Consider the following 27,699-nt stretch of genomic DNA (forward strand, 5'->3'; position numbering starts at 1 on the left):
AGAGCTCACTGAAAAGATGTGAGGTAAAAGTCAGCATTTGCTTATCGGCTGCTGAAGTTTCCACTGGCCGGATTTGCATCTGTCAAAGAGAGAAACAAAGCTCGCTGCAAATTCACCTGGTCCTAGCAAAGAGCGTCAGTTGAAACTTCCTCTTGCTTTCTGTGGTTAGGCACGTCTGAGCTGATGACGTGCCACAACAGTCTCGATGATGCAAAGCCAATATAAAACCGATTTGCGTAGAATCCTGCTTTCAGACCCTGTGTTAACCAACTAACGGTAGAGACGCACACACAAGCACGCTTCAGTGCTACAAACACGTTTGAGAGAAACATGCCAAGCTTGCCTCGAACCACAAACGAACTGGACAACATGACCAGGGAAGAGAGGCCAGAACAATCACAGTGAGTTTATTTTTATTATCTGTAGTTATTTTATAACTTTGAGCATACCTCAAATATATGAAACTCTTTTTCACATTGAAGGAGGAAAGACTTCAAGTGGAGGCTCCAGCGCAAACTCCTGAGAAGCCCAATGTCAGAGAAGTGAGTGTAATTTATTTGTTTTCCTATGGGATTTCTCTTGTGTACACTATCTGCATGTATTATGTTTTTATGCTAATTATGTTGTACTCCCTTCAACCAGACCTAAACCTGGGGAAAGTCTGCTCTGGTCACAGTCTCTTGAAACTCTACTTCGATCAAATAGTAAGTAGAAGAACTACACACTACTGCACTGTATAATACAGAATTATATTAATATAATACATATGAGTAAAAAACTAGAGCTTTATGGCTAAGCATTTCTAGAGATACTAGAACTATGTATGTGGGCAAATGTAAATTGTCCTTAAAACTACACAGGGTAACTCTTGCCCTCTCATCTCTTGCAGCTGGTAAATCAATATTCCAGGCCTTTCTCAAGTCAGAGTTCAGCGATGAGAATATTGAATTCTGGTTGAGATGTGAGGACTTCAAGAAAATCAAGTGCAGCCGGAGACTGACCTCCAGAGCCAAGAAGATATTTGAACGGTACATCCAGCCTGAAGCTCCAAAAGAGGTAAAAACAAAAACTGTCACTTTCTTTATGTTGCCAGTGTTTAAAAATGCCAAATAGCTGCAGATAATTTCAAATAGATGTAATTGACGTAGTTAAAAATTCAATTAAACAAATGTATGCATAGATCATTGATTTTTGGTAATGCCCCACAGATCAACATTGACCACAAAACCAGGGAGATCATCAAACAGAACGTGCAGACCCCAAACAAGTATTGCTTTGACGAGGCCCAGAAGACTGTTTTTAGCCTTATGGAAAAGGACTCGTACCCCAGGTTCCTTCGTTCTGACTACTACAGGACCTTTCTGGAACCAGTCTGCTAAGGGCCAAGATTTGAAGGAAAAGACTTGATGTGGAGACCTGAATAACCAGGTGGCTTATCTTTAAGGACTACAGCAGAGCTTGCCAAGGACAATGGCAAGGGCTGGAATTTACCCCGGGCTTGACTACTATGGACTGGACAGCTGGACTGATATGGTTGCGTGGAACTCAAACCAAAGTGACATTGGTCACTTTTGCCATTGGACTGGCATCAACTACTTACATCTGCTGTTCTGATACACTACAGATGTAGATGAGGAACCAACCCACAAAGCTATAAAAAGCTGTCATTGGGACTACAGTGGCAAGTTTATTAGCTAGTTGGTAATTTTTGTATGATGGGGAAAAGTCCCAATTATTATCTTTGCATACCACATTCACTGATAAGTTGCTCTCATAAGCCGTTTTTATAGCAGTCTTTTGAGATTACTACTTCTCACAAAAGTACAAGATGATGCAAGTCTAGTCTGGGTTACATTTATTGAGGCAAGAACCTGCTCATTAGGTTCTGCTTGCATCATCCACCAGTGTGATTTGGGGTCATGGAGAAAGTCCTCCTCTTTGTGGCTTTTAGATATGCTTCTTAGCAAGTCTTACACACAGACATTGAGTAGAAATTTCCGATACTGTTAGACGTTTGTGGTGGACCGTCTTTGGCCACAGCGAAATTGAACTGTCTACCGGGAGCCACCTGAATTGGTCAATTGTGATGGGTTTTCTCCACATGTAAACCGCATGGTAACATGCCAATCACGTTTATTAGCTCTTTAATAGAGTGTGTTGTTGCATGTTGCATTTTTAAAACAAATGGCTTGTGCACTGTATATATGTATGTGTTTGTCTACACTGTTTATTGTTTTAAATTATGGACTCCATTTCGGGCACTTTTTTAAGTTAACGTTTGACCTTTAAGGGATTTTCGAAACTCCAAACATCGCTGAAGGTCATCTAAAGGGTCAACCTGTCTCCTAATACTGTACATTATGCTCAGATTATATGCAGTAACCTATTTTTTTTTTATAATTTAATGTAAAACATGACTTTTATGTACTGTTAAAAAAATATATGATGTCCTATTGATATTTTTATTAATTGTTTTAAATTATGATTGCATTACAAATATTTGGGATGTTCACTGGTTGAAATTCCCCAGTACATATCTATCAAACTCGTACTTAGATGTAGTGAATAAATACTGTAGAAGAACTTTCGTCTCTCTTGTGCTCAAATCGACGTCAAACGCGATTCTGCACTTTGGTGCTGGTTTGATTTTTTGCGCTGATAAACGCATGACTGAAAATGCTACTGTAGATCTTGGATATCCCCTAAAATTTACTCAACCGAGTAACTGAATGTTTGACACCACATCACACGCGTTAGTGACAGAACTTCCCTGTTCGCTCGGCTGTCATGCGCTTCGGGTCAGGTGATGGTAAGTTGGTGTAAATTCAACGCCTACACGGGTTGAGTCCCTGCCACTTTAGGAAATTCAGAAGTTTTGAAGGTAAGCACAGAGGTACTGTACATCACGTTGCACATAGGAACTAAAACATGTGACATGATGCATTGTATTTCAGTTCCTAAAGCGTTATCATCATCTGAAAGCCAACTATTCATCTAAAATATCAGCGAGATCTAATCTTTTATCTCTGGGATGTAGGATAGAGATATCTCCGGTGAAGATTTTCAGAAAGCAAATGTATTTTGACTTAAAAACAGACCATGTTTGGGTTGAAAAATGTTTGTTTTGTCTGAAATGCATTAAAAGATAAATAGTCCTCGTCAACCCCGACCTAGTGACACATGGAGAAGGAAAAAATAATGAGGGAACATGAAATGGCTCGATGATGATACAGATAGAGGTAAAAAAAAAAAAAATGGAAGCAATAAATATTGCCACCCTTTTCGAAGGTGACCATGATCTAATCTGGATCCACTTAAGAATAAAAACTGTTATTTCTTGTAGTTACAGTAATACAATCATCAGAACTTAAAACGACTCCATGGAAAAACATGCTTATGCTTCTGAGGAAATTAGATACGAATCAAACAGTAAATAGCCTCTAAAACAGAGAAGCTACATCCAAAAGCAGTGCTGACAATTTGCAGTTTCATCAAAAGGCCTTATGGTAATTCAGAAGGTTACTAAGCAGATATAAGGATGTGCGGTTTATCAACATTGAAGCATACAGTCATCGAAAAAATGTAATGCATCTACAGTGGTTACGCTTTGGGGCATTCCTGTGTAAAGACAGATGAGTCTGCATTTTGCCGTTTCTTAGCTGACACATTGGCAGTTTAATCTGAAAACAAAGCACAGGTTCATGTTAAAAACTGGCAAAAGCTGGCAGCAGACCAGAAAGCACACCATGGTACCGAACCTTCCTGTAGGTGGTGTTCTGAGTTGAGCTGCACAGAAATGGTGCACCAATTTCTTTTGAATGTAAATGCAACTTGAACATAAAACAGCTTGGGCGTGTTTTATTGGTACACTATTATTACATCATTATATATATAATATTACATATCCCAAAATTATAATTTTTGCTCTTTTGTTTTTCCTGCTCATGTCTGATGGGGTAGAACGAACATGGATGCACCAAGGTTCGAAAAATTAGGTAAGTGTCATTTCAGATCATCAGTTGTTACTGTAAATATTAGTAATTGAGCAGTTGAGGGTTAAGGGCCTTGCTGAATTTGCTAATTTGCTAATTTATGGATTTTTCCTGTGTTTTCCCCGGTTTCACAAGCTTCAAGCTAAAAAACTGAGCCCCATAACATAAGACCAATGAAATTGCCGAATGGGTTCAGGTGAACCAATGAAACTCTTTATATTAAATCAGATGCGCTCCCACTGAATCGGGCCGCACCACATCATAAATATGGATGATGTTCCTCTGACGTTTGACCTGCTGCTCACTCGGACTGTCTACAGGAAATGCGAATCATTCGTCACGCTGAAAACAACCGGGCATGAAAACACACTTCACCTGTGTTCTGAGCTGCACGGCATCGGGAGAAAAGCTTCACCGATGGTGATTTTTAACGACCGGGCATGAAAACACACTTTACCTGTGTTCTGAGCTGCACGGCATCGGGAGAAAAGCTTCACCGATGGTGATTTTTAACGCACGACAATGCCAAAAGATAATCTCCCAAGAGAAATTGTTGTGAAAGGAAGGAGGAAGACAGTGAACAATGACTTTCTTGGTAGACTACTGTTTAGATACAAGCCGTGTAACAGACACTGTCTTTCGTTAAAGCCTGTAAAAAGTTCATTAGTTTCAGTGTAGACAGGTGCGGCGTATTTATGTTAAAAAAAAAAATCTTTGTAAAATTCTGTGGGTGCGGCTTATATTTTGGTGCGCTTAATAGTCCGGAAATTACGGTGTATATATATATATATATATATATATATATATATATATATATATATATATATATATATATATATATATTGTTCTTGCTCACCAGCTCTCACACATTTTGACACTTCCCAGGGCCTTTATATTTATTTGTTGTATATATATTTACTTATATATTACACGCTGTACAAACATTTGCACTTCTCAATTTGCACAATTGCTACTATTTGTATAAGTTAATCATTGTTCCATGGACATTACTCATTTAACACCGTTCCCTGGTGTGATTTGTTCGTTGTACATGACACAAAATCTTAGTAGCATGGCCACCTCACACCACAACATCCGTTAACCGAGCTGCACAAAACTAGACAAGAGTGGAAAAAACTAGTCCTTGACTACAGTGACCATGACCACGAGTCGAAGTAGTGAAATGTCTTGAGTGCTGACTGTTGAACGTATCAGAAGGGGAAGCAGCAACACCTCAAATTTTATGTGGGAACTTTCAGTTCTGTTTGGTTCTTTTAATTCTGCTAGTCAGAGTGTCATCATACTTTCAGGATGAACACTGCGGTTGTCACGGATGACCTGAACTACCTCTGAGAAACACAAAATTCTACAAAACTCATAATCTGCAGTGCAAGCTGACTGGGTTTCCGCTCACATGGACTTTTAAGGTTAGATGTTTCACCATTAAAAGTAGCTGGTGTATTGAAAAAAAAAACATATACTGTTATCTGCAAAACGCTATCTGGACAAAAGTTTGAGGCCACCACATGCAATGGAACAATAAGATAAGGTTGAGATCAATAGCAGACCATTTAAGATCTTCCACTCAAACCTATATAAAGCATACTGAATCTTCCAAGAGCTAGCTTTATACACACAAGTATAGCCATGCTGGAACAGGTTTGGGTCTCCAATTTCAAGTGAAAGCCAATGCTACCACTTCCTAAAACATCCACATATGGGCCTACAAATTTGTGTTTCAACAGTTTGCCAAAAAAGCACATATTTCTGGAAATGTCAGATGTCTCAGTACTTTTGTCCATTTAGTGTATATACGTTTATTAATATATAATAGGCACTAGTCTATATGTATATATGGAAGGTATATGTACTTTATTAAACATTTGATCTGTATTTAAGACTGATTAACTGCTAACGATCTACCGTTTATCTTTGCGTTTCCTGTATACGATGGATAGACCGTAAATAGACCAGCTATATAGTTTGGTTTTGCAAATTACTAAAGTTTACCTTTATTACAGCAGCATTCTTGTTTCTTCTTCTCTTGTATTTTATCTTTGAAAAAATCACAGACCTACCAGACACTGCTTGGTCAAGCTGGCTGAGACAAACAAACCAGCTACTGCTAACTAGCCATCACTATAATATGACATTCAGATTTTTCTCATTTACTTGTCCAATGACAATGAATGTTTTCCCTGTGGAGGTTTGGACCGTTCACGCTAATTGCGTCGTCAGGTTCGGCGCTCCCATTGGTTCTTGGTTTGACGATTATCGTAGGAGAAGTCACGCTGCAGGAAAGAGTCTGAAATCTTTCAGACTCACACTATTTAATCAGAGGGAAAAAAGATCGTTATTCGGCTGTTGGTGAACAACTTGTCCAACCAGCGAACAAAAACCACAGATTTTAGCCTCAGATTATAGAAATCTTTTCAGAATTTGTCTCAGACGACTAAATCATGACCAAAATCGCACAGTGTGCACCTGGCTTTAGTCGTGAAGACATATGGCGAGACTCTGTATAGACACTTAGACAAAACAAGGTATAAATAAGCAAAATAATTAGGGATTAACATAGGACCGATGAACACAACCAGCCAATGTCAGGCGACAGATATCGGAACTGCCGCACAAATGGAAATCCATGCTGGATTCAAGAGTATATTGTTGTTGAGTTGATTTGTTTTATCCTGGTCCTTACACGGGTCAGGAGATTTTATAAAACACTGGGTTTTTTTTGTGGTTGTTGTTAGCAGTTCAAGTTCCAATTTCCACTGACCTGGTGTGTCATTTAAGTCCAAACAAACCTGGTTCCAGGTTGGAAATTCCACTGAATCTTACAACTTTTTTTTGTTGGAAATAATAAAAATACCAAAGAACAGCTAGTTGAAGTGATGTAACATTAAGTTTCCATCCCTATGAAGCAGCATGAGACATCCAACAGAACAAGCAAAAAGCAGAACTTTCATTTTGTCTTCTTTATGTTGTCAAATGTTTACACTTGACCAGCCAGCATGGTAACTAGTCCTTTGATTTACCTGCTACAGGTCTTGCAAATAGTATGTAATCAAGGTTTGGTGAATCCATGACAAGGTATTAGATGGAGTGAGCCTACACCTAGAATTAAAAAAAGAACATCTTGAGAGGGAGCAAATAAGCAGTGATTCTCCAGCTCTATTACACCCAAGTGGAAAAGAATTGGGCCTTCTTACCACAAAGACGTTGCAGATCATGCAAATGTACCACCCACCTCATGTTAAAACGCCCAACACAAATTTACGTAGGAGGCCGTTTAAGCTGAACGGAACAACGTGGTGTAAAGGCTGCACTACATGACCTGAAAACTTCTTAGACCAAAGTGTATCCTGTGTACTTTGCCATTCACTTTGTTTTCAGGTGGTCTGATGGATACTTACGTCTTAAAAAAGGCCAGATGACTGAATTGGATTCTGCCTCACTCGCAAATCACTTTGGATAAAAGCGTCTGCCAAATAAATATCTGTAAATGTAAATGTGAATGTAAATCAATGCCAGCCTATGCAAATGAGGCGTATGACATTAAAGAAAGACAGCAGAGGTTACGAGGACTACCTTTTCTTTTGCATGCATCTTGCAACCCTCCACCCCGAAATAAGGAAAAGTGCATTGACAGCTTAAGCTTCAGCCTTAATGAATAAACAAATCTTTGATCTTAATTTCAGAGCAAAACAACTCCAGGTCTTTGGGCAACCTTATGGGGGAAAGTGGCGTAGCCTTCACTTTCCGACGTCCTTGCGTTGCCGACTACGAAGAATAAACGGCATTAAATGATGCTCACTTAACAGCAGCCTGGCCGTTTAGAGCAGCTATAACACACACACACACACACCCCAAAAAAGGACATCTCTAAGAAAATATAAAAAAATTTAAATTAAGCAATATACTGAATTCCAAACACATGCAAACATAAATTTTAAAACATGCAAAGTATTCACCAGCAGGTGTTTCACCCCCAAAAAAAACCCTCAAGCAAGAAATATTTTGGTCCATTGGTCTTGAATTGAATGTGGTTCTTGAAGCTCATGAAGTAACAGAGTTTCCTTTTTTTAATATATACATCCGAATACACAATTCCATCAGGAACTCAAACATGGGATTAACATACTTACTGAAAACATTTTGAGTACAAGAGGGAAGCTGAACAGTCTGATAAATGCACCTAGTGTTCACCTGTAGTTTCTTGAGAACTTGACTGACAGCTATGTTGACCCAAGAGGGCCAAAAGAGGAAGTCAAGTGGCTTCCGAGGAATTTTCCTGATCTGAGTACAAGTTCAACAAATCAGTCATGCTTTAAAACTCCAATTCGTTCTCAGTATCTGTGGTTAAAAACTGAAAACCATTGTATTTAATAGCCAGGGTAGTCCCCTACCGCCTTTAGCAGAATTATGGTCAGTTGTAGAGGCCATGAAGCCGAGTTTCTGCCCTGTTTTTAATTCTCTTTTCACAATTGAATTGCCAGATTTCCAGAGGAATACCTCTATCAAAGGGGAATTTCACTTTTGCTGTAGACAAGGTATATCTACACACCCTTGACTTCATAGTGGCTTTCGCTAGTTTAGACCATTTAGAAGTTTGGCATGGGTCAGTCTTATATCCAGGATCTGTTTATCCAATGGTTGGGCAATAACAAGGAAAGATACATAAAAAAGTGCTCCAAGTTTAATTCCAAGCTTTGTTGCTGCTCATTATTTCTTGGACTGCCTTTCTCTGAATGCTTTATTCGTTCCTGGATCAATTCCTACTCAACCATTGGTCCTACAGAGAAGCCACAAGGAGTAAATAATGCTCATTTGGCATCAACTGAAAGGCAACTCAGGCAACTAACCGACTCTCCACTAACTCCTGTTCACTCCTCACTCGGAAATAAGGGGTCTCCGCCAAAGGTTTGCCGAATACTGCAAAGCAAGCCTCCTACAATATTGCAGATTTGCTGGTTGTTATTTAATCGTGCTGTCTAAGCAATTATTCCGCCACCATGGGGCCCAAAATGGTGAATAATAATAAATATAAGCAAACTAAACGAAGCCGTTCTATTCACCGGGGATGATAACGTGCCATGCATGCTGGAGCGTATAAACGAAGTCAAATGTCAAGGAATTGTAATTAGCAGGCACTAATTACCATCATGTCAAGATCGTCCTACCTGTTTGGAAAGGGGAAATAAATGGAGCAAATGGAGTGTGGGCTGTTGAGATAACGACTGTCCACCTTAGACTTGCCATATCCATCCTGATGTCTTACTACTGGATGTCTTTCTAATCAGGGGAAAACCTGCTGAAGATGGTTCTACATGGACAATCTGAAGAACCGTGAAAATGGCTTTGTACGCTAATGAACATGAACAGTCAGCTACAACGTCTTAGGGCTGCAGTTGCCATAAACAGTTTTGCACTCAAGAGTCATTGAACAGGTAATAGCCTCAACAACCTCGATACTTTTAATGAATGGACCCTCAGTGTAAACCCAGATGCGAACAGGTTGCCTCTAGAATCTGGTTCCATTTTAAGGTTTCCTTCTCATGTTGTCTCAAGAAAGTCTAGCATTTTTAATAGAATACTTTATTGGTCACATATACAGAACATTACAGCAAAGTGAAATTATTTTCTTCGCAAATCACAGCTTGTTTGGAAGCTGGAGTCAAAGCTAGGGTCAGCCATGATACAGCGCCCCTGGAGCACTGAAGAGTTAAAGGGCCTTGCTCAAGGGTCCAAGAGTGGCAGCTTGGCAAAAACGCCGCCATATCACACCACCCTAAAATTAACTTTTTTTTCAACAATAAACAGTATTTTATTCATATACAAATGAAAAGGAATCTTTGCATGAAATTTAATTATCATCACTCAGGTAACTATTTACGAAGCTATTGGAGGCGCTCTTTTATAAGCAAAAATAAACCCCCTCCTCCCCCCAAAAAAAACAAACAAAAAAAAGAAAAGAGCAAAGAAAACATGGAGGAGAAAACACTTTGAATATGGTAAAAAGGACTTAGGAATGGATCATGCACGTTGTTTTGACTGGATGAATGTTTACTTAGTCGAAGTTTCCATTGTAGAGGCGATATATTGTTTTTCTTTTTCTATTTTGTTTTGGAAAACAATTCTGTTCTGATCTCCTCCAAGGGTCCAGTTGTATTTCAAATTCACAGAACCACGTTAAATATACAACATGTAAACGCTTCTGGTGTGTTTTGACAGTCTGAACGCTTTTAGACCAATTGCGACCTCTAGTGGTTGAAACAGCGTTAAAGAACTAAGAATGCAGGAGCAGACGATAGAATGTTGTTGAGGCTTTTTATTGATTTTTGGGGGGTTTTTTGGGGGGTGGGGGGTATTCAGTCATTAGTGATTTTCTCTTCTGGGAATTTGCAACCATGAACCACTGCATTGTATTCGTATTTAAAAAATGAATATATAAAAACTGTTACCACAAAGCTGGAGGCACACAGACTTCGGTTTGGTTCCCAGAAGAGTGGAGTTTATTAATCACATACAAGTCAGGTGTCCACAAACTTTTGTCCAAGCTTTATTGTAAAGCTACTCGGATTCCTCACTGGGAAAAATCTCGATGGTCTCGCTGTTCTTGAGCTGCAAAGCCACTCGCTGGAGCCGCCACCTGCAAGGAACAGAAAAGGGTCCAGGAAAGAAAAAAGACGAACACTATATGTTGGAATTCCTGGGATACCTGGGCTCTAAACTCTGTAACAATACGTAAATGTGTGTATATAAGTGGATGTGTGTGTAGCATTCAGTAAAAATGGCACAGCTGAAACCGTATAAACATATTACCAAAAACTAATGTCCGTACACGTGCTTGGATCAGGATTTCGAACAAACATGAGTCTAATCTGAATTCCATTCAAAATGGCTGACCTTTCTCTCATCATTATCATTGAAACAGAGGAGGGCATTTATACAATTCAACATTTTTTTTGTGGGATTCTCAGAAAGCAACCGACTCCACACGTACACACGGCTCCGGTATTTCAAACGGAGCCCCCGGTTTTTCACTTCGCGGACTCAGGTTTCATTCTTGCTGCATTTTCGAAAGTACCTGCCTAAGGATTTACATACAGTCAGAAAAGTGGGGAGGGGAAAAACGTTTGCATCTCGAAAGTTTGAATGGGGGGGAAAAAAGGAAAATGCAAATTTCAAGCTGTTCAACACGAAGTGTGGGTTGAGCCTCGCGTCGAGAGAGCGATTCGAAACAAAGGAAATACCAAATAAATAAATAAATAAATAAATTAATAAATAAATAAATAAATAAATAAATAAATAAATAAATGTTTTACATTTTCCTCCACGTTCTGATCTGATCATGAAGGTGAACCTTCCACATTTCTAATACCAGTGATATCAAAGGAACCTCTTAGAAGCCTATCCTTGGTATGAGTTGGATTGTCGGAAGGGTGTACAAACTTTTACACTTAACTGTAATGATCCACTTTTTCGCAGTATTTAAGTATCCTAAGAGGTAAATGTGGTAAAGGTTTTTTTTTTTTTTTTTTACTTGTCACCTGTACTTTACAGCACAGTGAAATTATTTGGTCAGAGTGCAGAATCAGCCATGTAACAGCGCCCCCTGGAGCACAGGGGCATTAAGGGCCTTGGTTAAGAACCCAGAGCCTTAACCACTGAGCTTTGTGTCTCCTTTAGTGACGGGTCGTTCATGAACGATTAGCTCATCTTGAACGAGTCTTTAACGTGACTCAGAAGAACGAGTCATCTCAAAGTGTGATGTAGTGACGTGTATTTGGACTTTTCTGGGAATCTGTTCATTTCTCAAAGAAAGTTTCAAGGATCAAGTCACTAAAATGATCCGATCTTCTAACCTAAACGGTTTGTCAATATATTTGCTTACCTGGAATTTGTTATGACTTCTGTCTGGTTTTTTTTTTTTTTTCCCCCTAGGTGTTGTGTCTACTTACGTGAGGGAGAAGCACTACATTAACACAAACTATCACAGTCATCATTAATTACACATCTATTACCCCACTAGTGGTTTGGGAATTGTGATCTGAAGACGTACCTGTTCATCGTGGCGTCTCTGTTGGAGGTCGTGTAGAGGTAGCCTCCCGTCTTTGTTCCAGTCACTGGGATTTTGAGCTGAAAGAAAAATGGTAAAAGCGGCCCTTCAGATACAATATATCCACAAAATTATGGGACACCTGACTTCTCCTGCAAATGTTGCCTATAAGGGCTGGAAACACACATTTGTAAAGGAAATTTTCCCTTGACTTGAGCGAGGAGATCCAAACTTGTTCCAACGTGACAATGCACAAAGCCAGCTCCATGAAGATATGCTTTCCATGGGTTGTAGTGGACGATCTCCTGCTATAGAGCTCTAACCTCAAACCTATATAACAATGAATTGAAAAGCTGACTGAACCCCAGGCCTCCTTACCTCACCTCACCTACAACAGGCTGAATTTTCACAAGGACCCTCCAAAATCTAGTCATTCTAGGGTTATTATGACAGCAAATGTGGAACCTTATGGTCAGGTGTCTGTATAAGGAGTAAAACCTTTTTTGCATCAGATCACCTTTTTAAAAAATTTTACTCATAAAAATAAAAGATTGAAACAGGAAAACAAGCACCTGGGCGATGGTGTGATCGACGCGGTTATACCGATCAGTGAGATGGATGTTGTGGATCTTTAAGGGAGGAGCTCCCAGATTGGCCATCGCCGTGGAGTGATCGTTTAGCTGCTCAACCGCCGAGCGGTAGTACTCTGATTTTGCGAAGTTTTCTAAATAAAAACAGACGCGTCATAATTGATTTTGAGCCGATTCCCGACACTGAAGACTCCTTCCAAAAATACAACACATTTCAACGATTACGACGAAAAACAGGATCTTCGACCACTCACTCTGCATGAGGTAGTACATCATCCCGCAGCCTCCACCGGTAACCATGGTGACAAAGATGGTCATCTGCTGAAGGAGATTGGTGGAGCGGCTCATTCTGAAACTTCTTGATTGCTCAGAGAACCTGGAAAAAAAAAAGAGCGAGAAATTTCAAGTTTCTGGAACCGTTCTATGGGAACTTAAATGGGGGGAATGTAGACATATTCCAAGTTGGAAATAAAATGGGAATTTATAGGAATTTATTAGAAATTCAGGGAAATTGATATAACTATAATAACTAGAATAACTAGAAGTACAAAGTGACCCAGTGCGATTGTCAATATCTATTTATAATCTATTTTATATATATATATATGATGCCTCACCTCCATGTAAGAGAAAAAATGTTATGATCTCATTATGCCTTTTCACAGAAGCTGTCGACACCAAAGTTTGATTTTTTTGTGTCATTTATAAGCGATAAAATCCCATAAAGGGGCTTTAATTAAATTTAAATTAAGGAAATTAGTTGAGTCGTTGAAAGGTTTTGTCGGTCGCAGTGATGAAACAATATCCAGGAGGATGCTGGGGTTAATTGTGCTGGTCGACCATGTGCAAAACAAGCCACTGCAATATCTACATGAGCTTTGTGTATAATGGCACTGGTGCATTAGTGATGTAAATTGCTTTATGACTTTGTGAGCAGCGATTACCAATATTTAAGACACTGGTCTTTGGTAGCTATACCATTTTCTGTTTCTTCACACTCAAACTGCATTGGACTAATGCATAATCCAAATATATTAATTACATATTTTAAATGTTAAGAGACAGTGGCATTGAGTAAAAGACAGGAGGTGGAGCTGGAGGTAGCAGAGCTGAAGATGTTGAGGTTTTCGTTGGGAGTGATGACGATGGACAGGATTAGATTTCAGTTTATTAGAGGGACAGAGCATGTAGGACGTTTTGGAGACAAAGTGAGGGAGGCGAGATTGAGATGGTTTGGACATGTGCAGAGGAGGGACATGGGGTATATCAGTAGGAGAATGCTAAGGATGGAGCCACCAGGAAGGAGGAAAAGAGGAAGAACAAGGAGGAGGTTTATGGATGTGGTGAGGGAAAACATGCAGGTAGTTGGGTTGAAAGAGGCAGATGTAGAGGACGGGGGGGGGGGGGGGGGGTATGGAGACGGATGCTCCGCTGTGGTGCCCCCTAATGGGAGAAGCCGAAAGAAGAAGAAATGGATTGAAATGGAAGTTGAATGGTTATTTGAATGCCAGGTACATTATTGTACAATTTAATATTATTTAATATTTGCTTATGCTTATATATGTTGTTATTATTATTATTATATTATAAAAAACCGTGTTTTATAATTCCTATATATTCCAATCTTCCAATCTTGAAAATTCCCAGAATTTTCCAACCCTATGTTATCTAGATTTAATTCTTTGGGTTGTGTTTTTTTTTTTTTTTTTTTAAGGCATTACATACTGTATGCTGTTGATTGTGACCAGTTTGGATTGTTTAACCATGAGAACCAATCCTTTATTACTGGTTTATATATGAAATCAAACAGATTAGAGATGTGCAAGGCACAAATATTTCCCGTTTCCTACATTTGGAAACAAATCCACCACTATATTAATTCCATTTAATCAAGCTACAGTACGATCATTTATACCAAATGCTATGTTTTTGTCACTTTATAATAGCATAATAAAATTATATATTTCCATTAAGAGGAGGAATGATATACAAAGTATACTACACCTTGTATTCCATGGGGGCGGCCATCTTTGTTTGAATCCACCAAACTTTATTGAACGATCGAGACGCTTTGGTAATATAAAAATATTACAATATTATACTTCACTAAGCTAAAAATCAATAAATAATATAATCATACAATTATATATTCAGGTAAAACAGGAGACTCTGTATTAGTAGATTTTCCTGCGTCTTAATGCATTTCTAAGGGGGAAATCCGAGTTTAAATTAATAAATTGGAAATTAATTTGGTTGTCTTGTACCTATTTGGACAAAGTTTGGTTTGTTTAAAATGTATATAAATTGTAATGTTATGTCAATGTAAATAATTATATATTAGGAGATCGACGGCTCGATCTGCCATGAACACGTGACCGTTCATCTTAGCGAGTAGTCTATAATTAATTATATTCATACGCAGTAATCAGAATTATTCTTTTAAATTTTCTTTATAGCTTTGATAGTCAATATGGAAAGAATCCAATTTTGTATGTTTCGGTTCAAACATAAAAATGGAGCCTTAATAGTTGCACTTCATGCTTTCGGCCACTAGATGTCACTAGAATGCAGAAGAGTGCGCTTCATTTGCGCATGCGTCATTAAATATTTTTGCTAAGAGACCTCCTATAGTTACAGTTCTCATTGAAGCCAGATATTACCGCGGTAAGTGAACGTCTTTCGTTTTCGACAATTTATTTTAAAGGTTTTATTTGTTTATTTATTTTGGTGTGGGGGTGTTATTGTGCTAGAATGTGTCCCAGTAAGTTGTTATAAAACGATTATTGTCATACTTGTTCCAAACACTGTAATCAACCTGTATACTATAGCAGTGAATATTTTCTGGATTATGCAATAATATTGATGTCGTAATAAAAAAAAAAAAGATATTTTGTAATGAAACTGGGCTTCATTTGGTAACTAAGGTTCAATAGGTTCTTGTCTGGTCTTCTCAGAAAAGTGGGAGTTGAATGTGAATCTTTTGCCAAGCTGCCACTGTGGGGGGTCCTTCAGCAAGACCCTTAAACGAGAGTCACCCTGAAAAGGGCGTTTGCCGATTTCCAGAGATGGAAACGGAACCTGCTGACTGACATTCACAGGAGATTCACTTCTCTTTCCTCTCTTTACTTCTGTCTTTATTAAACTATTAGTTGACTCTGCGAATTCACTCTCCCCATGGGTGGTGAAGGATACGTCTTATCAAGCAAACACATGACAAGACCAACCCGCAAAAGTGTCCCAACCCTATTTGAACGTTTTCTCACTTTAAGTCATTACTTCCCAGGAGGCTGTTCCCATACTAAACTTCATTGACGTTTCAATTTTTCACTTCCTCAGAACATGTTTGGCTGTGTGGTCATAGGCGTCGGCATGGCGGGTCGCGCCCGCATCCGAGACCTTCTCACACCACTGCCGTCCAGCGCTGCAGAAATCTTCACTCTTAAGGGCTTGGTGTCTAGGTTAGTGGTGTCATCTGAAATAAGACTGAACGGGAATTGTCCTGGTATGTAACTGGAACTGGAAGCTTGAGCAGATTTTTGATGTGCAGAAGGTCACTGGGGGAGCAGCAGGGACTCCAGCAGGTCTCTTTGGAGGAGGCGCTGAGCCGTAACGACATACAGGTGGCCTTCTTGTGCACAGAAAATGCCAGCCATGAAGAATATATCAGGTAAAACACCACAATGTTTGGTCCTGGGTCCATTTACACTAACAAACTCCTTTGTAACAGGAAGGTTGAAGTTGGAACCTGTATCATACACCGAACAGGCATAACTTTATGAAAACTTGCATATTGAGTTGGTCCCATTTTTGCTGCCAAAACAGTCGTGACACTTTGAGCATTAACAGCATTAACTTCTTCAGCAGTTTGAGCCACAGTAGCTTATACTGGCCAGCTTTCGCTTCCCACATGCATCAATTAACCTCGGCCACCCACAACCCTGTCGCCGATTCTCCACTGCTACTTCCTTGGACCACTTGAACTCCCTCAAATCCTTATGCTTGCAGATTATTCCTTCTTCTAACACATCAGTTTTAATGAAAAAATTTTCACTTGCTACCAAATATATCCCACCCACTAAAAGGTGCCATGATTAAGATATAATTGGTGTTATTCATTCATTAGAGGTCGTAAACTTGTGCTTGATTGGTGTATAGCATATATACTGTAATATACAGTATGTGTGGTTTAATTTTCCCACAGTCGGTTTCTTAAAGCAGGGAAACATGTGTGTGTGGAGTATCCCATTGCCCTCAGCTACAGCGCTGCAGCTGATCTGTGGGACTCGGCGCAACAGAAGGGTGAGAGAGTTTTTAAAATTGTTTGACCACATTTTCAAGACGTAAAATCGCGGTGGTGCAAATTGAAGGCCTTAGACAGCAGCACAAAATACACAATTCTTACCCATTACCTCCGCACCTCTTTAGGCTTGGTCCTGCACGAAGAACACATCGAGCTCCTCACCCCTGACTTCAAGCAGCTGAAGAAGGACATCACCGGCAAACAGCTCGAAGAGGGAAGCCTGCATTTCACAGGTGCGCTCGCTTCCACACACTTTAGATCCATGAAGTCGCAACACTGACCTCTTTTCCTATCCCGTCCTTGTCCAGGGGGTCCTCTCAAGAGCGGATTCGGTTTCCCGTCGTTCAGTGGCATCGCCCGCCTCACCTGGCTGGTGGATCTCTTTGGGGAGCTTAGCGTCAAATCGGCGTCGCTGCTCGAAGAGCCGGAGACGAAGCATGTGAAGATGACAGTCCACTTGCTGACCAGGGAGCAGAAGTAAGTTCAGGATACACGTTTGGGGCAGGTCATCAGAATTGGGGATCCGATGGCAATTTGAGATTTTTATACTTTGCGTAGGCCTTTGACCTGGATTGAGGAGCGTGCTGAAGGCCTAAGTCGTGCCAAGCGCATCAACCTGCGCTTTAGCACCGGCATGATTACCGCCTTGCCATCCGGAGTCCCGGAGCCTGTGGGTCTCTTCATGCAGGACCTGGTGCTGTTCGGAAAGAAGCTGCAGGGCGCCGTGCCGCCCGACCAACTCCAGGCAGAGAGAAATCGAATCCTTCACTGCTTCAAGCTGGCAGAGGACATCAGGAGACTCTGCCAGGACACCACATCCTAAAACAACTTAGCAACACAGGAACAGGGACCAGGACGGGGGTTTGTTTTAGCCCATAGATTTTGCTCTGTCGGTCCAACATGTATGTAGCAAGCCTTTGTAATGAAGATGTAACCTATTTTTATTATTGCAATGTAAAAAAGTACAAATAATAATATTTAATTCTCTTATCACAGAACGAATTACTGACACACACACACACACACACAAATTCAGTGCACAGTATTCTATATTTAGATCAATTACATAATATAACATAACATCCATCTAGCTATAATACAAAATATACAATATTTATATGGTTTCTATTGAGCCTCATTGGTGCTATTCAACATTCCTTTGAGCGGAAGTCCGGCCGTGGAGTGTCGGGTAGGAGAGTGAGGCACGGTGCGATTTCCTGACAATGCACACCTTATAGAACGGACAGGAAGTTAGCAGTTTTTAAAATCAGCCAATCGGTGACGTGTGTTAGAGCCACATTGTTCTCATCACCCAGAGAAACATCCCCATACAGCTACGCACTATAATACGATGCTCAGGGAGACCAATACCCCAGACCACATCTACTCCGTCTTTGCTTTGGGATTAGAAGGTCTGATACCATTTGCACACTTTTCTGGGCACAAGCTCCAAGATCATGTCGATGGTCCTCACTCCTGCAGATGTGTATTTCCAGATGTTGATTTTGAAATAAGAGTTTTGTAGCAGATTAACGCAATCTCTAGAGGACGTTGAAGTGGTTACAACCCCTGAGAATGAACACTCAAATGGTCTTGTGGCCAGAAAAGTGCACCAAACAGATCAAAGGCTCCATGAGGACTATGTGGGGAAAAAAATCAAGTCTTCCACGATTGATCTGAGGTGAAGAAGAGGTGAGTCCCTGAATTATGAGCGAGGAGTCTGAGGTGTGGAAATACTGACAAATAATTGTGGCCAGAAAAGTGCACCAAACAGATCAAAGGCTCCATGAGGACTATGTGGGGAAAATAAATCAAGTCTTCCACGAATGATCTGAGGTGAAGACGAGGTGAGTCCCTGAATTACGAGCGAGGAGTCTGAGGTGTGGAAATACTGACAAATAAAATGCTCTCTTATTTTCATTAGTGGGTAACTTGTACAGAGGCTTCGCACCTTTACAAATTTTTCTCCCCTGGTTGACAGGTTTTTTTTCTTTTTACCAAAATACTGCTTGTAAATTCGGGATAATAATTTATAAAGCGAGCTATATAACAGACCGAACTTTTCTCGAACAAAAAAAGTTTACCAGTACTGGCTTTATTTATTAAAGCTGAATGAGAAAACTGTCAAAGATTTAGGAATGGCGTTTAAAAAAAAATACCCCTGGACGACAAATTATGAATAATCCACATCGAAAAATTTGAATGCTCAAGACCTTCAGATCGTTGGTGCATATTTGAAAAGCCGCCAGGACGAGCGACATATACCAGGAATGTAAAATGTGGGTCCCGAGTTTGCACCAAGACCGCATCGACCAACATCTTAAGAGTTTTGAGATTCGTCAGTGGTTTTTATGTTCATATAGAACAACAAACTACTAATTTTTATGTTTTTCTGACGTTTGGCCCAGGAATGCTTTAACAGGATAGTCGGCAGGAAGTACGGACCCTGCGTCTAATCAACCAGACAAAAAATATATATTTGAAACGAACAAATAAAAATAAAAAAAGTCTTGGATTAGTATACTGTACAGTCTGTTTCCAGTCTCATGGTGAGACAAAGGGGAATGGTGCTGAACGTTCTCAACGAGCAATCGGGGAAAAAAGGCGCTGGAATCGTCCTCACGTCGACTTCTGTCTGTAGTGAAGAGTCAGGTCTCCGCCGCTCTTCCAGATAAAATACTTTACTGTTCTCAAATCCATGTTTGGATCCAGAACCTAAGCAAGAGGTAAAAATAAATAAATGCAAGTTTGTATTGCTATAAAAGTACTACATGCATGAAAGCAATTGTGTGTGTGTGTGTGTGTGTGTGTACCTGATCCTGGCACATGAGTTCAATCTTCTCCTCAGCGAGCATGGCCATGTCCTCCTCCTTCTCCTGCTCCCCGGGCTTCTCAGTTCCCGATGAGCTCGTGGTCTGAGACTCCGTGTCCAGGTTGATGATCTTCTCGTAGACGTGCTCCATCACCTTCCTCACCTGCAGCATGTCACTGGCCGACAGCCTGTCCCTGAACGTGCACCAGGGAAAGCGTTAATGCGCTATTTTATATGCGCAAAATGTCTCCGAGCGGATTGAGGGTCCTGGAATTTGTAGCTTAGCTACATCTTCTAGCGGTGGAGTGTGTTTTAAGTTCTTCTAGCTGTAGCTGCTCTGATAGAACATGTCAAACCTCTTGTACAGAAAGTCTCTCGCACACAGCGCAGTGCAAACGAAATACTGCGACAAACAAACGTAGTTCTGGACAAAAAAAATTGTAACCCAAGATAAAAAAATCTTACAAATAATGAGATAATGACTGCATGTTAAAATAACAAGATATGCCATTTACATAGCCCGATAACGAGATAACTGTCTTGAAACAATGCAATAATAATATTTAGAAATAACGAGATAACTCGGAATATTACCTTGTAACAGGACGACAAAAAACGAGATAATCCATCAACCGGCTCATAACACAAACTAGCTATTTTATACTGAAATAGCAAGATGAATATCATCTTGAAATGATGAGATAACTCAAAAGGCTTAAAACATGATAAAATAATGAGATAGCCCATTTAGATCCGAAATAGCAAGATAATCCTTTTACATATCCCGAAATAATGAGATGGGGCAAAATATTATCTTGAAAAAAATTATACAATGACATAACGCATGCTGAAATAACGAGATAACTCAAAATATAAACTTGCAGTATATAAGCTAACTCTTGAAAAAATGCGGGGACTCAAAATATCTTGAAACAACAAGATAATGACTAAAATGGGTCAGAACGCATGCTGAAATAACCAAATAATCATTTTGCATATCCTGAAATAATGGGATAACTCAAAATATCTCGGAATGGCGAGATAATGATTTAAACAGCTCGTAAAGAACGCCGAAATTACAACATAACCCATTTATAATAACTCAAAATTACCTTGAAATAGGCAGATATCTTAAAATATTATCACGAGATAACGAATCAACATAACACATCGGAATAAAAGGATAACGAAATAACTTTCTTGGAATAACGAGATAACTCGAAATAGCAACATTCTATACAGTAATAAAATGCATGGGGTAAAACTTACTTCTTGAGCGTTTTCGCGCCGGAAGACGAGTGCGGCTGCAGGTAGAATGGGATCTTGTTGAATTTGGGCATGTTTTTCTACAACATGAGACGAAAAAAAAACGATCAATTTTGTAAATATAGAGATGATTAAAAAAATTAAATAATAAATACAAAAAAATCCAAAATCATATATACAAATCCTTAAAGCTTCATACACTATACGGCTAAATGTTTGTGGACACCTGACCCAATAAAGTTGTTTCACAAGATTGTATAATGTGGAGATTTGTTCAACCACAAGGTGTTAGTAAGGTCAAGTACTGATGTGGGTGACGTGAGGAGGACTGGAGTGCAACTGAAGTTCCAATTCATCCCAAAGGTGTTTCAGTAGGGTTTAGTTCAGAGCTCTATAGCAGAAGATCTTTCACTCCAGCCCATGCTGGAAAAGGTTTGGGTCTCCTAGTAGTGAAAATTTCCTGCCCCCACATCAAAAACAATTATGTGCCTCCAACTATGTGGGAACAGTTTGGAGGAAGAAGCACATATAGCTGGAAAAGTCAGGTGTCCCATTATATCTTTCCATATAGTGTATGTAAACTTGTGAGGACGAAAGAATGAGCGAACTTACATCCACAGTAATGTCAATGACCCACTGTGGAACGGTTTCATTCAGCAACATGGATTCGGTTTCTCCACCAGAGTCTCGACATAATAACCTACGGAGACACAATGAAAAGCGGAAGTCTTTCATCGGATTGTTCAAACAAAATGTTTGTATATTATATGGAGGTTGCCAGATCTTTCTTGAGTAAAGGGCAGGAAAAAGCAGACTACAAACTAAAAAAACTTACCTGAACAGCGTCCTTCCACCTGCCTCGCTGAAGATCACCGGAGTGTGTGGCGGCACCTGGAAATAACCGTTCCCTTTCTGGAGCCGGTTCTCCTGCTCCCCATTTACTAGAAAAGCAAAGAGAAAGCGCCGTTACCAATGAAAAGCCAGCAGGACCTTCAGGGAACTTTGACGAGATGAGAGCCTTTACCATGATTAACATCTCCTTCTTCTTCTTCCATCGGATTGATGTGTGTTCGAGGCCAGAACTCGAGCAGAGCCTGGAGCAGAAGCCCTCCCAAATTCACTGGCGGGAAAAAGATTTTTAAATGTATTTAATGAAAAAAAACAACAAGAAATAACAAATAGTCCGCAATTTTAGTAACGCCTACACTTTGGATCCGATCCATCCGGACTTGTGAATCCGGCGTCTTTGGCGGACACCCAGGCAGCAAAGCAGTCGCTCTCATCCAAAGTGATGGTCAGCATCTAAGCAACAACAACAACAACAACGAAAAAAAATTAGCTATACATATACCCCAATTTGCTTCTAGTTAGAGACGCGACCACTCACTCCAGTTTTGAGGTCCACCGAAAACCAGTTGGGCACGTAGACCATCTTGAAGTGCTTCTTTATCTCCTCGTCGAACTCCACTTTCCCGAGGTCTTCGCCTTTACACGCCTGACAAAAAAACGCACGTCTTCAAAAGTCTTGAAAAACAACATACCTTCTAGGATTTTCCCAAAAAATCAAGAGGAGCCGTGCCAACCTTGAGGACGTCCCAGAAGGCCACGTTGTTGTTGGTGTCTTTGGTCAGGATGTGCCTCTTGTCGTTCAGGATGTGACACTGAATTATGCTGGCACCACCTAAAAAAAACAACAAAAAAACATGTCCCCAACTACTTTGACCGTCATGTTTGATGGTCTTGCTTGTCCTTTAAACTTTTGTTTTTGGTGGGAAAGGTGTACCTTTAATGGCTTGCTCAGACTGTGTACACAGCGGGGTCAGCGGGGCGCTGCAGTCGTTGTCGTAGTCTCCTGACGCTCGAAAGTTGTGCATTCCTTTCAAAGACTGGTGAAGAACAAGCAAGTGGACCATCATTTGCTTCTATAGAGACAGCATATTCGCAAAAAGATTCAGCGGTGTACAAAGAATTCAGCAAGAATATCAGTACCCATTTGTTCACACAGGATTTGGTTGTGGACACCCAAATGGCAGGAGCAGGGTCTGCAGAGTGGTCCAGCTCCATCTGAACATGGAGATGAGAAAAGGTTCAAAATAAAACACAAACAGACTTCGTTCGGCTTCAAGAAGTTGCTCGGTTGCAGATTTGATTCGTTCAATCAGCCACCAGGTGACAGTAAAGTGCGAACGTTATCTCTGTCAAAATTCCAGCTGAATTTGACCTTCGCCCCGTCACTCACTCTCAATACAGGCGCCTTCTCTTCGCATATGAGCACTCGGATGTCCGGGTTGCGTAGGTCCGTGCAGTAGACCTTGCGGTCGCGACCTCCCGAGTAGACGTGTGTGAAGGCTTCGTTGGCCTGCAGAGCCCACACGCCCTCGTCGTGGACGCGGTACGTTGCGATGCATCGCTGCTGACCCAGAGACCACAGCCGAATCGTACCGTCCGAGCTCCCGGACAGACACTGGATATACGGATGGATACGACACGCCAATTTAACGCTGTACAAAAGTAAAGACAAGCTCATGACAGCACGAACACAAAACATACCTGAGTACCGTCTCTGTTTAACAGTAACGACTTGACGTTGTCCGTGTGTCCTTTCAGCTTCATCAGTTTTGCGCACGTCCGCGGATCCCAGACCCTCAAAACCTGAAAACACAAATCAAAATTTGACATTCCTCCAAAGATGTTGGTGTACATTGCTGACCCTAAAAAGTTAGCTAAGTCAACAAAAGGTAACTCTTGTAGGCTATAATACAGTAAAATTACAGTGCTTGGCCCCCTACAGTGCCCCTCTCCCCGATTAGTCCTATGGAAAACCTGAAGCCGTTTCTCAAGACCTTTTCTGTGGACCCCGAGACGATGACTGTGCCCAGCTGGTTCATTGCAAGGCTGTAGATGGAGTCTTTGTTCCCACTCAGAGAGGAAGCTGCCAAAGGTCAAGACGGTCAAATGAGATCAAGCGGAACTGAACTCCGACGTGTTCAAACTGTCTGAAAAGCAATGACTCACTGGTGACTGTGTTATTGGAGGCGGTCAGAGCTGTGAGTGTGTTTACGTCCCACAAAAAGATCTGCCTGTCCAGGCCAGCGGAAGCCACCAGCTCCTTGTCTTTCGCATACGCCAGAGCCTTGACGTAGTCCTGGAGCACAAAATCATCATCATCCCAAACATCATCTAAATAATGTGTGGTTTCTATGAACAGGACTTGGCTCTAGTTCAACATCCTACCTTATGAGTTCTTAATGTGGACATGCAGAAGCCTTTGTGTGCGTTCCACACTTTCACTGTAGTATCTGACGAGGCTGAAATTACTGCGGAAGGGAAAAAAACGATCACATCAGGGGACTTGATCAAGTAGTGAATGTCAGGCTGTAAGGCAGTAATAAGTCATTAGTCTGGAAATTGGTTGATTGTTACGGCAGAAGGTACTCGATAATACGTCATTGTTTTAGTAGATAATGAAGTCAACCATTAAGTCAGTAAGTAGCAGACAGGAAGCTAGGTAAAACAGTAATAAGCCATCAAGTAGGTCGATAGAATGGACAATCAAGAAGATGGACAGAGTCATTAAATTAGTTACAGGTCAGTAAATAATTGTCAGTCAGCCAATTAGTACAGTCAGATAAGTACTCAGTCTTACCTCACCTACCTGACTTTACTACATCTTCCCAGAAGATTGGAGGTGATTATAACAACAAATTGGGACTGGGGTGTACAAAAAGCATGTATCTTATTTTCAGGTGACAAACTTTTGCCCATATAGTGTAGATTAATAAGTCAGTGGATGGGAAAAACAGTCATTTGGTCAGGCAGTTATTCAGTAGTAAGTCAGTAGTTAAAATAGTCAGTAATAAGTCAGTGGGTAAGTCAGTAGGTAAATCAGTAATAAGTCAGTAGTTATATAAACAGAAGATTAAAGAAAAAAAATCAAGCTTCAGTTTAGACTTACACGTCTTCCCATTACAGCAGAGCACGATATCATTCACCCAATCTGTGTGGTGCTCCATCGAAGCTATATAGAGATCCTGCTGTAATAAAACAGTGTCATTTATTGTTAAAGTTCAAACTTCCACACACTGTATTAAAAAAAAACAAAAAAGCATTTGTACATTAGTTTATAGTCCAAGAACTGTATTTTAATTTTAATACAACTCAGTTCTGTCCTGATAAATACTCTATTGTGTTAAAGTGTAGTGGTGTTGCAGTGTAGTGTAGTGTAGTGGTGTTGCAGTGTAGTGTAGTGTAGTGTAGTGTAGTGGTGTTGCAGTGTAGTGGTGTTGCAGTGGTGATGCAGTGTAGTGATGTTGCAGTGTAGTGTAGTGTAGTGGTGTTGGAGTGGTGATGCAGTGTAGTGAAGTTGCAGTGTAGTGTAGTGTAGTGGTGTTGGAGTGGTGATGCAGTGTAGTGATGTTGCAGTGTAGTCTAGTGGTGTTGCAGTGTAGTGTAGTGTAGTGTAGTGGTGTTGGAGTGGTGATGCAGTGTAGTGATGTTGCAGTGTAGTGTAGTGTAGTGTAGTGTAGTGATGTTGCAGTGTAGTGTAGTGTAGTGTAGTGGTGTTGGAGTGGTGATGCAGTGTAGTGATGTTGCAGTGTAGTGTAGTGTAGTGGTGTTGCAGTGTAGTGTAGTGGTGTTGGGGTGGTGATGTAGTGTAGTGGTGTTGCAGTGTAGTGTAGTGGTGTTGCAGTGTAGTGTAGTGTAGTGTAGTTGCAGTGTAGTGTAGTGTAGTCTAGTTGCAGTGTAGTGCAGTGTAGTGGTGTTGCAGTGTAGTGGTGTTGGGGTGGTGATGTAATGTAGTGGTGTTGCAGTGTAGTGTAGCGATGTTGGCATGGTGTTGTGGTGCAGTTGGACTGTAGTGTATTGGAGTGATGTGGTGTAGTTACGTTGGAGTGATGTAGTGTTGTAAAGTGGAGTGATACTGGAGGGGTGTAATGTAATAGTGTTGCATAGAGATGTCGTAGTGTAGTGCAGTTGGACTGTAGTGTACTGGATTGGTGTTTACTGTAGTCTACTGATGTTGGGGTGGTACTGAAGTGTAGTTGGGCTGTAGTGTAGTGCAGTGGGGTGGTATTAAAGTGGTTGTTGTAGTGTAGATGGACTGGCTTTGTAGTGTAGATGTAATAGATGTACTTTGTGCTGATTGACGCTCCATATGCGGATGATGGAGTCTCTCCCCGCAGTAAAGAGCCGGTTGAGGGCCGGATCCAGCTGCAGGGCGTTCACTCCATTCCGATTGTACTTCTCGACCTCATCTCTTATCACATAGGAGACCTGAAAGCACACATTTCCACCACATCTCCCTCCTTTATTATATCAGGTCCCTTACTCCATCACTCCTGCTACACACCCTTACTCAAGCTCACACAACCTCCTCCCACTCAGCTGTCCATCAGGCCTGGGCAACACCCCCATCCCCAGTTCTCCCCAAAGTGCTAGCCTGCTAACTAGCTCTGTAAGAAGAATGTATTTGAAACCAATTCAATTCAAACCCTTTCATACACATACACACACTAAAATATGCGTAGCATTTTATTATCTTTAAATAATAATGCATATTGTTTTAGTTCCTTGCTAGCGTCCTAGCAAACGATACGCCTTTTCTTTAATCCAACCCGTATTCCGACAAACTCCTATTCTTGTACGAGGATTGGTTGAACCAATACCACCCACTGCAACACGATTGGCTAAAAGAGTTATCAATCTGTAGGATTGCGCCTGACCAGCCAATCACCGTGCAGGAAGCCGGCTTTGACCCAAAACAGGTAGGAAAAACGAACCCAAGCATGGTTTTAGCCGTGCATTGCACTTTGATTCCAGATATCTTCATTTGCACGCGATTGAAAAATTTAACGCGTTAAACGATTAAAAACTGGTACGTAAAATGAATTAGAATGTGTACCTGGACTTTTCTCCGGCCAGCAGCGTTTTGCCTGTGATGCGTCGCCATCTTTCATGTTGACAGTCAACTTGAAAGAAAAAAAAAACCCACACAAAACACATCCGGGAAATTAGAGGAACAACTTCCGGTATCCCGTAACTCCGGTATATACGTCACCGGGTCAACCATATTGGTAGGGGTCTATTACTTGGTTCTAAAGTTTTACTGTTGAACCAGTGTCCAAAAAATTTGTTTAATTTCACGTGTAATGGAATAACGAGCATCAAATCACATCATAGTGAACCTTTAATAGCACAATAAAAAAAAAAAAACTGATCAAATAACATGAACATAAGATTGGGACCTGTTTTTTTTTAACATCTCGTCTCCGTTTACTCGTATAATGATCTACTGAGTAGATGTTCCACTACATTTCCAAATGTGTGATTAAAATCAGGATCTGATGTCGGGTGAGGAGTCCTAGGTTTTTTCAAATGTGGTTGTGAGTCTGCAGCAACCCAGCCATTAGGGGGGCACAAGCCAGTGTACTCTTAGTGCCGGTCCCAAGCCCGGGTAAATGGGGAGGGTTGCGTTAGGAAGGGCATCCAGCGTAAAACATGTGCCAAATCAAATATGCGGATCACAAATGAGAATTTCATACCGGATCGGTCGAGGCCCGGGTTAACAACGACCGCCACAGGTATCGTTAGCCGACAGGGTACCGGTGGAAATTGGGCTACTGTTGGCCGAAGGAGGAGAAGGAGAGGAGGAAGGCGTCTACAGAGACGGCAGGAAA

At 40.8% G+C, this 27,699-nt stretch overlaps 4 protein-coding genes across 5 annotated transcripts; 2 read left to right on the top strand and 2 right to left on the bottom strand.

Moving 5' to 3' along the window:
- Positions 1–239: 239 nt before the first annotated feature.
- rgs13a (regulator of G protein signaling 13a) lies at positions 240–2,583 on the top strand. Its single transcript, XM_083540759.1, has 5 exons — positions 240–401; positions 483–542; positions 643–704; positions 890–1,056; positions 1,209–2,583. The coding sequence occupies exons 1-5, from the start codon at positions 331–333 to the stop codon at positions 1,377–1,379; spliced, it is 531 nt and encodes a 176-aa protein (XP_083396885.1). The 5' UTR covers positions 240–330; the 3' UTR covers positions 1,380–2,583.
- A 7,774-nt stretch (positions 2,584–10,357) lies between these two features.
- coa1 (cytochrome C oxidase assembly factor 1) lies at positions 10,358–14,763 on the bottom strand. The gene is made up of 5 exons (XM_083540760.1): positions 14,649–14,763; positions 12,899–13,020; positions 12,627–12,778; positions 12,058–12,134; positions 10,358–10,644 (listed from the first exon to the last, which is right to left on the bottom strand). Exons 2-5 carry the CDS (start codon positions 12,990–12,992, stop codon positions 10,566–10,568), a joined length of 402 nt encoding a protein of 133 aa, XP_083396886.1. The 5' UTR covers positions 12,993–13,020; positions 14,649–14,763; the 3' UTR covers positions 10,358–10,565.
- blvra (biliverdin reductase A) lies at positions 14,337–18,061 on the top strand. 2 transcript variants are annotated; one of them, XM_083540752.1, is made up of 7 exons: positions 14,337–15,876; positions 15,928–16,102; positions 16,192–16,311; positions 16,846–16,943; positions 17,070–17,177; positions 17,253–17,421; positions 17,503–18,061. In XM_083540752.1, the coding sequence occupies exons 2-7, from the start codon at positions 15,984–15,986 to the stop codon at positions 17,765–17,767; spliced, it is 879 nt and encodes a 292-aa protein (XP_083396878.1). In that variant the 5' UTR covers positions 14,337–15,876; positions 15,928–15,983; the 3' UTR covers positions 17,768–18,061. The 2 variants fall into 2 exon arrangements, with proteins under 2 accessions (XP_083396878.1, XP_083396877.1); XM_083540751.1 differs by having other exon boundaries at positions 15,213–15,308; positions 15,981–16,102.
- A 950-nt stretch (positions 18,062–19,011) lies between these two features.
- wdr48b (WD repeat domain 48b) lies at positions 19,012–27,086 on the bottom strand. Its single transcript, XM_083540744.1, is given in 19 exon segments — positions 19,012–19,659; positions 19,758–19,950; positions 21,026–21,102; positions 21,635–21,722; positions 21,858–21,963; positions 22,047–22,142; positions 22,228–22,324; positions 22,410–22,517; positions 22,606–22,703; positions 22,806–22,908; positions 23,012–23,086; positions 23,262–23,486; positions 23,573–23,674; positions 23,866–23,963; positions 23,966–24,167; positions 24,257–24,339; positions 24,978–25,056; positions 26,156–26,296; positions 26,925–27,086. Coding segments are annotated over 19 exon segments (2,115 nt in total). The 5' UTR covers positions 26,973–27,086; the 3' UTR covers positions 19,012–19,563.
- Between the last annotated feature and the right edge of the window lie 613 nt (positions 27,087–27,699).

This window comes from Silurus aristotelis (assembly GCF_946808225.1).
Source record: "Silurus aristotelis genome assembly, chromosome: 5".
Classification (NCBI taxonomy): Eukaryota; Metazoa; Chordata; class Actinopteri; order Siluriformes; family Siluridae; genus Silurus; species Silurus aristotelis.